Source organism: Staurois parvus, unplaced genomic scaffold, assembly GCF_062004578.1.
Source record: "Staurois parvus isolate SC_StPar_1 unplaced genomic scaffold, SC_StPar_1.0 ptg000006l, whole genome shotgun sequence".
In the NCBI taxonomy this organism is placed as follows: Eukaryota; Metazoa; Chordata; class Amphibia; order Anura; family Ranidae; genus Staurois; species Staurois parvus.
The window spans coordinates 12,904,287-12,920,559 of NW_028317802.1; the positions used below are offsets into that span (position 1 = coordinate 12,904,287).

Below are 16,273 nucleotides of genomic sequence, written 5' to 3' on the forward strand. Positions count from 1 at the left end.
TTGGTGTGTGCACTGGGAGCTATGGATGAGGATGCCTTCCCTCCTGACATTAAGATTCTGATTTCCAGACTTTTATTTCTGGCCTGAAAATTCATGCCTCTCAAACAGATTTCAGACCATGCTCCTAATTTTGTGGAGTGGCGTAAATGAGTTAATACTTTTCTTGCTAGGGAACATCAGATTTTCCAACACTGGGAACACTGAACAACCTTTACAAACTTTGGGACCCAAGGCTCTCTGTCCCTAGGCTGGCCCCCCTTTCTCTTGTTATTCAAAATCTGTTTAAATGTCCATAGGTTTTGACTTCTATAAGTGGGTAAAATAGGTTGGGTTTGTTACTTGTGTAGGCTATTCCCTGTAGTAAATGTTTGATGCTTGGCTAGCTATTTGCTGGTCGTGATCTACATGCTCTGTAGCAGTGAGCAATGATCAATTAGGTTGCAGTTCTTGTTCTAGTTATAATGTTATTTGATTTGAGACCTCTGTGAATAAATGACATGGGTGGGTGGGCAGAGCCCCGCGCTGCCACGTCTTTTAAAAATTGTGACAGCGTGTGTGCAGAGATGAACATTGACCTGCTCTCACAGGGATGGAGGATTGGGGCTGAGAGCTACAGGTTACATAGAAATATAGAAAAGAGAAAAAAGACCTAGTTGTCCATCAAGTCTGTCTGCTTTTTTTGGTTTTGTTTTCTGTTTTTCTTTTCTAATACATGCTTTGTTTTTTTTTTATTATTGCTTTGTTTTTTTTTTAAGTATAGATCTATGCTTGTCCCAAGCATGTCTGAAGCTATTTACAGTTGACTTGCTCATTACCTCTGCTGGAAGTATATTCCAAGAATCGATTATTCTTTCAGTAAAATAATACTTTCTTAGATAAGTTTTGAACTTTCCTCCAGTAAGTTTGAGATCATGTCCCCGTGTTCTTGCTTTTAGTTTCATGCTGAAAATACTACTCTCCTGAGTCTTATTCACCCCCTTGATGTATTTAAAGGATTCAATCATGTCTACCCTTTTCTTTCTTTCCTCCAGACTGTACATATTAAGTTCCTGAAGTTACTTTTGATATGTTTTATCCCCAGACCTTTCACCATTTTTGTTACCGATCTCTGGACTCGTTCTATCTTACCAATATCTTTTTGTAAGTGAAGTCACCAGAACTGGACACAGTATTTTAAATGCGGTCTAACTAAAGATCTACAGTGCATCCAGAAAGTATTCACAGCGCTTAACTTTTGCCACATTTTGTTATGTTACAGCCTTATTCCAAAATGGATTAAATTAATTTTTTCCTCAACATTCTACAAACAATACCCCATAATGACAATGTGAAAGAAGTTCATTTTGAAATATTTGCAATTTATTAAAAATAAAAAAATGAAAAAACCACATGTACATAAGTATTCATAGCCTTTGCTCAATACTTTGTTGAAGCACCTTTAGCACCAATTTCAGCCTCAAGTCATTTTGAGTATGATGCTACAAGCTTGGCAAACCTATTTTTGGCCAATTTCTCCCATTCTTCTTTGCAGTACTTCTCAAGCTCTATCAGGTTGGATGGAGAGCATTGGTGCACAGCCATTTTCAGATCTCTCCAGAGATGTTTAAGCAGGTTCAAGTCTGGGCTCTGGCTGGGCCACTCCAGGACATTCACAGAGTTGGCCTGTAACCACTCCTTTGTTATGTGGGCTGTGTGCTTAGGATCGTTGTCCTGTTGAACGATGAACCATCACCCCAGTCTAAGGTCCAGAGCGCTATGGAACAGGTATTCATCAAGGATGTCTCTGTATATTGCTGAATTCATCTTTCTTTCGATTCTGACTGGTCTCCGAATTCCTGCTGCTGAAAAACATCCACACAGCATGATGCTGCCACCACCATGCTTCACTGTAGGGATGGTATTGATGGTATTGGCCAGGTGGTGAGCGGTGCCTTGTTTTTTCCAGATATGACGCTTGGCATTCAGGCCAAAGAGTTCAATCTTTGTTTCATCAGACCACAGGGTTTTGTTTCTTATGGTCTGAGAGTCCCTCAGGTGCCTTTTGGCAAAATCTAGGTGGGCTGCCATTTGCCTTTTTACTGAGGAGTGGCTTCCATCTGCCCACTGTACAAATACAGGCCTGATTGGTGGAGTGCTGCAGAGATCGTTGTTCTTCTGGGAGGTTCTCCTCTCTCCACAGAGAAACGCTGGAGCTCTTTCAGAGTGACCATCGGGTGCTTGGTTTCCTCCCTGGCTAAGGCCCTTTTCCCTCGATCACTCATTTTGGCCTGGTGGCCCGCTCTATGAAGATTCCTGGTGGTTCCAAACTTCTTCCATTTATGGATGATGGAGGCCACTGTACTCATTGGGACCTTCAATGCTGCAGAAATTTTTCTGTACCCTTCCCCAGATCTGTGCCTTGATACAATCCTGTCTCGGAGGTCTATGGACAATTCCTTGGACTTCATGGCTTGGTTTGTGCTCTGACATGCACTGTTAACTGTGGGACCTTATATATACAGGTTTATGCCTTTCCTAATCATTTCCAATCAACTTAATTTCCCACAGGTGGACTCCAATCGAGTTGTGGAAACATCTCAAGGATGATCAGTAGGAACAAGATGCACCAGTGCTTAATTTTGAGTGTCATGGCAAAGGCTGTGAATACTTATGTACATGTGGTTTTTTTCATTTTTTATTTTTAATAAATTGCAAAAATTTCAAAACAAACTTCTTTCACGTTGTCATTATGGGGTATTGTTTGTAGAATGTTGAGGAAAAATGAATTTAATCCATTCTGGAATAAGGCTGTAATATAAAAAAATGTGGCAACGTTAAGCGCTGTGAATACTTTCTGGATGCACTGTATACAGGGGAATCAGGACCTCCTTCCTTCTGCTGGTGATCCTTCTAGTGAAGCATCTTAGAATTATATTCACTTTCCCCACTTCCTGATCACACTGTTTGCTCATTTTGCAATCATCTGAAATAATTACCCCCAAATCCTTTCCTCTGTAGTGCTGAACAACACTGTACCCCCAATGTTGTACTCTCTCAAGGGATTCTTTTTCCCTAGGTGCATTATTTTACATTTAGAAACATTGAACTGCAGTTTCCACTTTTTTGACCAATCTTCCAGCAATGCCAAATCATGTTCCATGTTATACATGTGTCCAGGGATATCTACCCTATTACACACCTTTGTATCATCAGCAAAAAGACACTTACAAACTCACTTTCATATAGATTAAACAGAAGAGGTACACCACTAGTGATTGGTCTCTTTTCCGAGTGAACCCCATTTACAACCACACTCTGGTATCTATCCTTTAGCCAACCACATATCCACTGAACCACCCAAGGGCTAAGACATGTTCCACCCTAAAAATGGGTGGAACTTGTAACATGTTCCCACAGGTGATCTTATCCTTTAACCTCCCTGGAGGTATTCCCGAGTGTAGCTCGAGGTAAAGTTTCAGCACCACAAGTGGTAACCCCAAGCTACACTCGGGAATACCCTGCAGCGCTGCTCCGGGATCTCTTCTTCACTTACCTTATCCTTCGCTCCTGCGATGTCCCTCCTGCAGTGTCCCTGGCAATGTCCTCTGGCGGATGCCGGCATCTGTCTTCTGGGTTCCATTCCCTGTGACATCAGGACGTACAGGGGATGGAACTGGCGGGAAATTTGAAAGTTGTAAAAGTGACATTCACTAAATTCACCAGGTGGATAATCAGGAAATCACGCTGTGAACACATTCAACGAAGGTAGTGAACATCAGTGCACATTTTATCCTTTTAGGATAAACATCTTGTTTAGCCTGTATTTTTGGGCTAAAAATGGAGGTGAGCGCATAATTGAGCTTCATATATACCGCAATCATCTATATGTTGGAGTGAATTCATCTAATTGTACCCATCTCTCAGAAAAGGAGGATTTCACTTTATTATTGATATTGGACACATAATAATGTTATTACACTAATATTTCTCTATATCGTAAAGGGATCATTCAAGTAATTTTGTGTACTGTTTGGATAATATATTGAAAGGACTTACACTGTTTTTATAGTTTATTTACATCAATATAGGAGCGCAGCACAGTTATTTGTTTTTATATAGATTCTGACACTATGAGTTGGTGTGATGTGTTTGCAAACCTATTTGTGCATTTATAATAAGGTGATTTAATTTTTATTATTTTTGATTCAAGACACATTTATTAGTTTTTTTTATTTATATATACTTTTTTGTATTTCACCTATTTATAGAAATTCACCATATTAGCTCACGAGTAATAATTAGCATTTGATTGATATATACTCACACTAAATTCACTAAAATCACATAGTATTCCATTACTGTATCAAACCATTTCACATACATATTGTCCCTAGTGCTTTGTCCTGTGCCCTGCCTGCATTTTTACTGTTCTTTCTGCCTGGAAACTGAGAAATGTCCATGGCGTCCAAAAAGCGTCCCTTTAGGTCAAAAGCGGTTTTAGACCAGCTAGAGAACAGCAATAGTAAATTAGAACCACTTGCAGAATTGAGTGATAATGATTAGTGGGGAAATTAGTCTTCAGACACTGAAAACGATTTTGCGACTATGCTCAGTGATGTGCAAACTTGGCGCTATATTTCAAATTTCAGTATTTCTGGTTTGATTATATTATTTAATTAAATTTATTATTTTATTATTATTTTTTATGATTATTTATTAAATTATAATTTATGATTTTGTGTTTCAAATTTTAACATACCTGGGATGTTTACTAGACTCTTGTTCGGACAGATATCAGTGAGTTATTCCTAAAATTTACAGGCCTACAATAAAAAAAATACATATTTCCATGCAAAAAAATGTACTGCTTTGAGCACAGAAATGTGGACATAATCAGACCGCTAGAGAGGCTACAGACAAGCCAGCATAAAAATAGAAAAAAACAAATGGTTCTGTGATGTGTAATTCAACATAGATATTTTATCTACAATGGATTAAATTTTCATTAACAAGAAAAAGAGAGGAAGGCGCCTCTAAGTGCAGTATTGACAATTTATTTAGTAAATATTGGAAAATTTGCACTTACAAGATAAACGGTTAAAAAGACTCATTGTGTGGTAATTAGATCCAGGTGCCTGTGCATCAGAAATGAAGAAGGAGCCTATTGAGCATGCTCCGAAATGCATTACCGCCCCCTTCACCTGCTACATCTGACTCTGCTCTACAAGCTTCATTTTTGAGGCACAGGCACATCCTGGACTCTACGTCCTGATCCTATAGGCATAGTTTGCTGCTGGACGGCTGGATGTCCCACCTGGATCTAATTACCACACGATGAGTCTTTTTAACCGTTTATCTTGTAAGTGCAAATTTTTCAATGTTTACTAATAAATTGTTAATACTGCACTTAGAGGCGCCTTCCTCTCTTTTTCTTGTTACTGCATTAGAGCCTTGCTTCCACTCTAAGAAGAGCTGCCTCAGTGTTACTGCTTCCATCCATCCATCCCTGATATCCATCTGGCACCGTTATCTTACAGCTACAGAGGTTGGGCACCAACAAGAGCGCCCTATATAATATACATTTCCTAAATTTTCATTAAATCTGCTAAAACTGTCCCTATTACAGTGATACAGTTATATTAATATACATCAATTCTGCTCCCCAAAGACATCACAATATTCCTATAACATTTGAACGTATTCATGGTCTCTTTCTGGCATTTAGATTAAATGTTCTGTAAATTTCCCATTCAGTTGCCTTTGGTCAACATTTACATCTACAATCGTATTAGCCGATTATTACTGTACATGTCTTCCTGCTCGCCCTGGGGATCCTGCAGGTGGAACCAAGGCTTCTAAATATAGTACAGTTCTCAAAGGAAGGACCACAATGCGCTCTCTCCATGGGGGGACCGCCTTCCACAGTAAAACTGTAACTTCATATAACTCCATTGAAAAGAACCTCATTTTAACCACAGTAACATATAATGTTTATAGATTTTTTTTTTCAAATGAAATGATGGACAGCTTGTATCATTTGTGAGCTATCCCTGCATTGTTGAATGTACTTAGTGTAGGAATGTCTGATTGAATCCATAGGATGTGTTACACTGAGCTAGTGTACAAGAGCATCATTCATCAGCACTGGACAGCTCCTCCCAGAATGCAACTCCCACTAACAGCTCACTCCTGCCTCTCCTCCCAGCCTCTGCTTCCCTCTTTCATTATTGCTTTTCTCCTGCCCAGTGCACACTGTATATGTCAGTACCACATCCTTCTCGCAGATGGGTGCTGATGACTTTTCTGCTCTGTTTGCAGGCTGATCTACGAAGGAGCTAACACTCTCAACATCCCTTCACCCTGCTTGTTCTATTTTACCCATCGTATTGGCATCTTGCAGAGGTTGGACACCCTCCGCCTGTTGTGACTGAAGCCCTGGCTCTCTGAAGATGCTGGGCAAGGATTACATGCTTGCTATCATTATCGTTAATTATGACGGTAAGTTGATTCGATTATCCAGTCTGAAATTCCCTGTAGTCTCTTAAACACTATGCACAAGGAATGAGTTGCTGTACAACCATTATTACTTAGAGATTTGCTGTATATATGCAGACTTTCATGATGGCTTCCTGGAACATCAGGTGAGATTACATGTACAGTATACAAACCCAGATAAAACATTGACTGTATCACATTTTGTTTACAAAACGATAGTTCTTTTTACATGTGTTGAGTTTCAAATTAAAAACCAACAGCGTGTATACTTCTGTATAACAATGGCTTATGAAATAGTTTACTGTGTGTTTGTGTGTATGTTCCCTTCTTAGTAAATACATGTGTTTAGTCTTAAAACTTAATTAAAACTTTGAAAAATATTTTGATGTTAACATGAACGTGCAAATTTTGGTGATTCTCACATTGAAATCTTCTTAAATCATAAGGACTGATGGCTACAAATGACAAGCATGTGTAGTTACAGTATATTAGATATAAGACAAAACAAAAGTTTTATAAACCACTAAATTACTAAAAGGGGCAGTTCAGGAAAAACTGATATTTCAGCTTGGGGAGACTGATGGCAGTTTCTAACCTCCCGAGATTTTATACCTCTTAGAGAATATGGTGGCAGCATTTATGCATGTGGAGGTCTCAATTTCTATTGGAATTTTCAGTAATATTATTTTATGCAAAATATAGCAGGAGGAGTTAAACACTATCATGGGAAGGGCTAAGGGAGAACTCCAACTTGGAGTCCTCTCCGCTGTAGTCTGTAAGAGATGAAATCATCCAGTGTATTAGTCATCTCACTCAAGAACCCCCAAAGCTCATGTATTAGTAGACCGATTCGTCAAGATTCTACTGAAAGTGTAATGACACCTTTTGGAAAATTATTATTATAATTTATGATATGATATGCACCATATTTGTCTGCAGTTTATTAAAAACGTTGTTGTGCACAATGAGGAATTCTCAGGTTTAAAGTGACAGTAAACTCGTTTTTAGATTATATATATATTCCAATACGTATTCTTAACTCAAAAACATACCTTCTACTGCTCTCAGCCTCCTCCAAATTCTTTTTATTTGTTGATGTGATCTTCTTGTTAAGAGGGTTTCTGCATTTGTTCTCCACGGTCCCACTGTATGAAGGAACACAGCCACCCTCTTTTGCTTGCTCCTGGGACCATGGACTATGGAATGTGTAGTGTGCATATAGCAGTGCACATGACCTCAACCAAGGTGCACTGCTTGCTCCAAACCTATGGAAGTGAGGGGGTAAAGGAGAGGTTTAGAAGTTCATGGAAGACATTACAAGGAAGCAGAAAAACACAGAAAGAAATGATTTTATGAAAAAATAGATTACAGGGCCAGTATAAAGTGGATGTTTATGGATTGTTTTTGGAAAATAACAATATTTTTTAGTATCACTTTAACTTATTGCTAGGGTAGTCTCACTAATGCTGTTGACTGTTACTTACAGTTAGCTATGGAATGTTCACAACCCAGTCTGTTCACAATTCCTACTTGGCAAAAAGTAACACTGAAATAGATCCCAATAAACACACAGATTTGTTAATAAAATACAAACAAATATGAAATCTAAGGCAGAAAAGCTAGCCAAGGCTGCCTAACAGAATCAATATTGTGATGAGGCAACACCATGAGAAATGGTGGTGATTTTGCTGCATATGGGGTCTTGCCAACACAAGTTATGAACGGCTGGGACTCGTGGGCAATGACATTTACTGGAGGTGGACCCCTTCCATGATGTCATTGGAATGTTAGCAGCATTATTGGCATGAAGCCACCTTTCAGTGACTGAGAGCAATAACTAAGGTTGTAAACGGAAATATTTATATGCACATGTTTATGTGTATATTTGTGCATAATCATATCTTTCTTTCTCCTGAAATGTATTAAGAGTAGTGCCATGGACATATTTCTTTTTTATATATTACTATGTAGTCAGGGGTTATGAAAATTATTTCTTTAATTTTTGCATTTAAAGTGGTTTGATTTTCCCTGTTTGTGTTTCTGCAAAACTATGATGAAATCTCTCTTTTAAATAGTCTTTACCCATTTATAAACAACCAAAATTCAGTTTTAACCTGTTATGTTTAAACATTTTTTGCCATTTTAATATGCCACCCTCAAGTGGCTGAGCATCCACTTTTCACATTTTGAGTTTTTATGTACCAAAAACAAACAAAACCTGATCTGTGCTCTTCAAGTATTACTATATGGTCTGATATTTTCTTGGCTAGAAGATTTGTAAACCTATGGCTCACTGCCATGTTAATTCTAGCCCAGACATCCTCCAAAAAAACACTTCTCCTAGCTAAAGCCTCATCCACAGGGGTGGTTTGGCCAATCAGTGTCAAATTCCAGTGTGTTCGGACACCCAGGAAGCACAGGTGCAGCATTCAGCTTTGCTGCTAGGAGCCTATCAACAATGACAGGTAGAAATATGCAGCAGCTGGATGCTGTACTGATTGCTACTTGCATTTATATTTTCAGGGATGCCTTCCCCAAATGAAGGAATTCTTCTATCAGGGCATATGTCCCTGAACAGATGTGGTCCTTAACATGCTATCACTTGGCACACCATCAAACTGCTGTGTATTTCATCTTGTTATAGGTTTTGGCATGCTGCTGGCCATGTTGCTGGATGGTACACTTGTGCCTCCGAAAATGCTGGTATTTGACATTAACGGGCCAAACCACCTGTGTGCATGTACCTTAATGTTGAAAGACACAAACACTAGTTAAGTGATCACATCTACATAACATGTCTATGGTGCAGTGTGTTAATTTTTTCTATGTTTTAGGAATTTTGAGTACCATGGAGCATGTTAGGGCAACTAAAAATTGTTTGTGATAAATGATAAATAAAATACTTAAGGGGTCTCTTTATCATTGCTATACCCAATATTTGCATGTTTTGTTTTTTTTTTACCCCAGATTTAGTTAGAAAACTGTGTGAATCTCTAGTGAAAGTTGTGTGGCTATGGCGAAAACATTATTAAATAGTCCCTTTTACATTTTTGCGTAATACTGAAACTTTAGTTTAGTGTTTATATCTTTGTCACATGCCTAAGTCCGTCATGGCCTTTTGTTAATATTGGAGAGGCGTTAAAAGAACATAAAAAATGGTAGGGTGATTCAAAAATAAAATTGTATTTGTGCTTTCTTTTAATTCTTTGAGTCATTTATCACGTAAATGGACAACAAAGTTAGATACAAATCAGGCTTCCTCTAATTTAGTAAAATATTTGTGACAGTTTATTGTATTTGTGACCATCTGATCCTAAAATCCTGGACAGCAAGTTAAGGTAGCCTACTTGCCAAATGTCCACGTCTGGAATGTGGACAGTGGGCAAGGCTGGAATATGAAGTTCTGCTCAAGATAGAATCTGTTCTGCTTCCCTTTCCTCATTAAAATCTCTGGTTTGCCCTGATGACTGATGTACACCACTGTTGTGCCATTGTCCAGCTGAATCTGGACTGTCCAGGTTGGAAATCTGGCATTTAAGACATGGACAAATTGAATACAGCTACAGTATGTTGATGGGAGATGAGCTTCTGCTGGTGACCAGGTTACCTGCACTGCCAGGTTGTCTATGACCCCTCCCTAGCCTCTTAGACTGGCATCTGTCATAAAGACCTTCCAGGGTAGTGAAAGAAAAGATTTGCCCACTTCCAGAGCTGGGTTGGTAAGCCACCAGGTCAGAGACATCCTGGGATTTGGGTATCAGGTTTGTTGATAGGTCCAGAAAATTTACCTTCTTTCCTTATGCACCACAATGTTGAGTTGCAGTGTTATAGAGTGGAACTGGGCAAATGGAACTGCCTCCAAGGAGGTTACCATCAGACCCAAAACTCTTATGCAAAAACAGAGTTTGATGGCCCGTCGACTGATGCGTTTAGATTCAGGAGTGTAGAGTTAGAGTCAGTTCCAGCAAAAACATATGAAGGTTTAGGATCCAACCAAACCTTTATAGAGTGTGTACAGTTCAGCTAACACTCTCCAACAAGATCTGACCTTACTGGTCTCTCAGTATAATCCCACTCTCGGAATGCCTTGTGAGTGTAATAAGACTAGCACCAGAGCTAGGACTTTGGTGAACACTCAGGGTGCATAAGACAGACCAAAAGGAAGAGCAACACATTGGTAGTGTTGTGTGCATACAGTGAAATGCAGGAAGCAGCATGTCAGGAATCAGCAGCAGGGATGTCCAGATCTGCATGGCTACACTTAGGAAACTGAGACCAGACTATATATAGTAAAGTAAGTTTATTAATAGTAAAACAAAGGGCATCCAAATACCAGCAAACAGAAAACATAGCAAACAAAGATCTAAATTAACCAAAATTAACCAAAACCAAATGGTGTAATGCCTGACTAGCAACCTAACAAAATAACAAAAGCCTAAGAAACTACCTGGCTACCTGTATACAATATGTACAAAAATGGGACACAGATAAACAGGGTAGACTGGTGATGCAGGGAACATATGGGAAAGTGGATGAGGACTAGGATTAGGTACAAGGGGAGCAGAAATAAGGAAGCAAGGTATAGGATGCAGGGCAAGAGCAAGATCAGGAGCGGGATAGCAAAGCAAAACACTGAAACCAGATGTAATAGTAGCAGAGAACCTAAATGCACTCCCAGAAGGCAGCATCAGATGGAGACTGATTACTGAAATCTGCTGGTTGCTGGGATTCACTTGCTGGTGGACACCAGAACTACAACCTCCCGCTCTGGGAAGTACAGTGCCACCAGCAGGGGATCTTGACCCTGACAGAGTGGTGTGCTTGATATCCATATAGCCCAGCTATGTGCTCTTTGATATCCATATAGGCCCGATAGTCTCCCGGATTGAGGAAAGCAATGACCGACCTTGAGTCTTGAAACCAAGGCAGCATAGAGATTTGGTAGTTTTTGCAGAGAGGTTGGCAGAATTGACAACAGGAAGTGAAGCAGAGGCAGAGGAATCTTTGCAATTCTATGTCACCAGCACACCATGGATATCCAGAACGTTTCCAAAAGATTTATTCAGCGACACATGCTTGATGAAGGGGTCCTGCCTGGCTCTGAAACGTTGCTTCAGATGTTATGATGTGATTATAATAATGCTTTGGACCTTTGTGGTGTGCTGGTGACACTCTTTCACTCTGTCTTCTATTCTAGGCAGTGTCCATCTACATTCACAGCCATTTCATAGGAACATGTGCATTGGGAATACTGTGTTTGTATTCATAAGACTGAGCTGGGTTTTAGATTTTGCCTTGGTAGAAACAAAATCAACTCCTTTTGCCCCCAGAAGTAGAATGAGTTTTGCCAGTTGAAGGCATGAGTTTCTTTGCCAGTGGTAAAAAATATTTTTACTGGCAGTGAACTCTTTGCTAAAATTGAGGGAAACACCAATGAGATGCTGTTCATCAAGGGGCATGTGGAGCAGTTGCTTTTTGCATTGTTCCAAAGGCCAGTATTTTAACCAAAAAGTCCTCTGCATGTTAATAGACAGTAAACTCATTCTGGAAATGAGACGGACTATATCAACCAATCTATCAACAGAACAACACAATGCAGCAGACAAAGGCTGCAAATGTTCCATAACTGAATATTTAGTATGGATGGTATCGGGATCTTTAGATATTTACCACCGAGCTCTGGAAAATTGCCATGACATAAAAAGCAGGGTGCACCGCAGGGCCTGCAAAGGAAAAGAAGATGTTTCCAGATGCTTGTCAACTTGATCTTTAACCACTTGCCCTCCATAGGATTTACCCCCCTTCCTGACTAGGCCATTTTTTGCAAATACGGCACTGTGTTACTTTAACTGACAGTTGCGCAGTCATGCAATGCTGTACATAAATGACATTTATGTCATTTTTTCCCTTCAATAGAGCTTTCTTTTAGTTGTATTTGATCACTTCTGCATCTTTCCTTTTTTGCGCTATAAACAAAAAATGCGACAATTTTGAAAAAAAAACAAACTGTATTTTTGACTCTTAAAACATATCCAATAGAAAAATAAAAAAAAATCAAACTTCTTCATAAATTTAGGCAAGAATGTATTCTGCTACATGTCTTTGCTAAAAAAAATTTCAGTACGTGTAAATAACTTGTTTACGTGAAAGTTTTAGCATCTACATGGTGGTATATATGCTAGAATTTAAATTTTTTTTTACCAGTAATGGCGGCGATTAGCAAATTATAGCGGGACTGCGGCAGGCATTCTGACACTGAATGAGAACTGACTAACTGCCACTGACCTCCCCAGTGACACTAATACAGTTATCAGTGCTAATAAAAAGCACTGACACTGTACTAATTACACAGGGCAGGAAGGGGATAACATCTGGGGCTATCAAAGGGTTAACTGTGTGCTGTGTGTGTTTTACTAGGGAGGCATACTGTTTTGTATCTCTCTGCTGTGAATGTCCATGCTGACAGTAGAGAGATCTGTGTTGTTTACACACAGGTCTCTCCCCTGTCAGCTTTACCTGACGATCGCCGAGTGTCGGCAGAAAATCGCCAGCCGGGACCCGGTGATTGACATCCCTAGCTGCCAATAGCATGTGCTCGCGCCCCCTACCTGGAAACGTGATTTTGTGCAGCCCTGCAGCAGTACTTTTGCTATAGGGTGGTGGGAAAGTGGTTAAACACCAGAATATTCTCAATAGTTTTGTTTATGGAAGAAACTCCTCCCCAAAGTGTTTCCAGACTTTTCATCAAAGGTGTCATCAGAGTAGCAAGTGAGGGGAAATTTCTCTAATGCTCTAGTAACATAATTTCTTTTTAGGAAGATTAATTATATTATTAGATGTTGTTAAAGGTTATGAATAGTCTTTTAAATATTTAAATAATCTTTTAAAGCCGACCATAGAGGAGTCAAAACTGAACGTTCTGTGGATCAAAAATGAAAATAGCTCATAAAATTGTGCCATCATGTATTTTCTAAAAAAAACAATATGTTGGATCAGGCACCTTTTTATTGCGGCACAAAAATCGCTGTGTTGCAGCTGGCACACTAATGATGTGAAAAACAAATGATTCAACGTTTGACATGGATTTTGTTCAGTTTTCGACTTATCTATGGCCGTCTTTAGTGTGTGAACCCTGTTTTCAGAACAGTTTGTAAGTATATATGTATATGGGAGGCAGCCATATTTTAACAGCCATATTACATGCACAGGTTCTGTTTTTAGCTTAGCAGTACTACACAACGATTGTGCTCCACCTGCTCACAATGTGAATCCTATGAGTTGGCTTTTATATGGAAAGCAATATGTTACCTATGTGGCTGGTGTCTTATGTTTTCATCTGTTCGTGGCCTTTCACATGTATGCAAAGAGAGAAAGTTATTACAATTGCTAATCTATAGTGTCATTAGTTGCAAATTTGCAATAGCTACTTAATGCAATAACAAAAATATGGATGTGCTAATGTGACAATTAGGGCAACATTACTTTAAAACACTATTTAATAAATTAGAAAACAATGTCTCACGAAGCCTTGGCCCTAAGCTGTCATGTGCTATCACTTGTTCCTCATGAATATTTATAACATACATTCATAAATTCTGATTTATAAGTGAGAGTTTTGCTATAAAGCAACCCATCACCTATTGCAAAAACAAATACTCTGCAAAAGAAAACACTTTATATTTTTTACCTGTCCTACCACCTGTTTGTGGAGTCTTCACAGCTAATATGTGATAGATTTCCCACTCCATGTACTGCAATTTCATCTGCTGGTCTTTACATCACTATAGGAAACAGTAATAATGTAGGGATCATCAGATGGAACCACAATGCTCAGTGGGGGATGCAAGTATCTGACACACCCAAACTATTACTCATTGTAGAAAACCTTAAAAATGAACGATGGCAGAAAAATGGATTGTTTTATTGAACTCAAAGTAGTTTTATCATTTAATCACTAACTGTGGTATCCCAAAAATACTCTCCATTTGAACAGCCTCTTATAAGTATTAGAAGATCCCAGTGTATTTACGTTGTTCAGGATGTTCCAACCATTCTGATGTAACGGTGTCTACAGAGCCCTAATATATATTAAAGTGATACTTAAAGCATTTTTAAATACATGAGGTTATACTTACCTGCTCTGTGCAACAATATTGCACAGAAAGGTTGCATTCCTCCTCTACTGGCAGCCCCCACAAGCGTTGGCTCCTTCCTCATTCGAGTACCTCCCGTAGCAAGCTGAGTGCTAAGGAAGCACCTGTGCATGCGCACTTCTGTTGCATCCCAAGTTCAGCTGTGTGTGTCCATAGACAAACGCAGCAGTGGTAAGCCACATTTCTGCTCCTTCCACTTAGCACTTTGACTGATGGCAGCAGGCGTCTATGGCTTGACTGCCCTCATTTTTCTTGTGAAGACAGATATTGAGGGGAGCAGTACTGGAGCAAGGGACAGCGCTGGAATGGTGACATAAAGCCAGGTACAGTAAGTGTTTAGTGATAAAAGTGGGTAGCACAGGTAGTGGGTGTATTGGGGGTCAAAGTATTCCCCTTCACGAGGGATTGGACTTTTATATAGTTCTATATGAACTAAATTACACTCTTCTTGAAGGGAACCTTCATCAGAAGACAGACATTTGCAATCACACAGTGGCTCTGTAATGAGCCATTGCAAATGATATTGTCTTGTGATGGAGAGCCCCTTCAGCATGACTGTATTTTATTTCATATAAGACTATATAAAAGCCCAATTCCTGATGCAGGGGAATACTTCAGCTCCTGTAACATATTGGCTACTGTTTGTCTACCTATTGTCACTTCAAAGTCAAGAATAAAGCTATATGGACATTTTATATGATCATCTTGTGCTCAATCTTTTTTCCTCAATGGGGTCTATGTATGCAAATTGTAAGGCTCACATCAATTTCGGTCCAGGAATAATGGATATAAGATCGAATGCATTCTTTACTTATTCCATAGTATGCCCCTCAATGAGCATACAGCCTGTCTAAAGGCAGAAAAACAAGAGAGGAGTAAGAAAGATGGATTGAAGAAAACACAAGGTAAAAGCAAATCACTTATAAATAGTATAATGTTGGTGGATATAGGTCACGAAATTGTGTACACAGCCTACAATATCCTATACTTAGCCTGAACTTATCATAGGATACTTTCCATGCCTCCTTTTCCATATACATACACACTGAAAAATATATAAGAAAAGTTCTAAAGATATGTTGCACTGAAAGATTTACTACCAAAATGCTAGTTGGCCTGCATTCTACTAAAACTAAATTGAAACTAGGCATCATGTATTGAAAAGAGACTGTAATTAAGTTTTGAGTTGATATGATATGTTGTAGTATACAGTGTACCAAATGCAATTCAAATTACTTTTGGTGTTATACTAGTAACAAACCATACTGCCTGTAACTAGTACTAGTGACATACCATCTATCCTGTTTAATGTGGGGATGCAGTTAAAAATTTCAGGGGGGCAGAGCATGGGGGGTCAGCAGGGCAGTGTACAGGGGGTGAGCAGTGCAGAGGGGTTAACAGTTTGTAGGGCAGTGTACAGAGGCCATTTAGTTGTAGGGCAGCATACAGTCTGCAAGGCAAAGAACTGGAATCAGCAGGGCAGAGGACAGGGTTCAGCAGAGCTGAGAACAGATGTCAGCAGAGCTGAGGACAGATGTCAGCAGGGCAGAAGACAGATGTCAGCAGTGAGGAGGACGGGTCAGCGGCGCGGAAGATAGAATTCAGCAGGGCAGAGGACAGAGGTCACAACTGGTAAGGCAAAAAAC

The 16,273-nt window shown here is 39.3% G+C and overlaps 1 protein-coding gene across 1 annotated transcript in view; it reads left to right on the forward strand.

Annotated features, from left to right (window-relative positions):
* Positions 1 to 6,160: 6,160 nt before the first annotated feature.
* Positions 6,161 to 16,273, forward strand: part of APBB3 (amyloid beta precursor protein binding family B member 3) — a 113,958-nt gene continuing 103,845 nt past the window's right edge. The window contains exon 1 of the mRNA XM_089661907.1: positions 6,161 to 6,477. Coding sequence (XP_089518033.1) covers positions 6,429 to 6,477 — 49 coding nt within the window. The 5' untranslated portion in view covers positions 6,161 to 6,428. The remainder of the gene's footprint in view (positions 6,478 to 16,273) is intronic.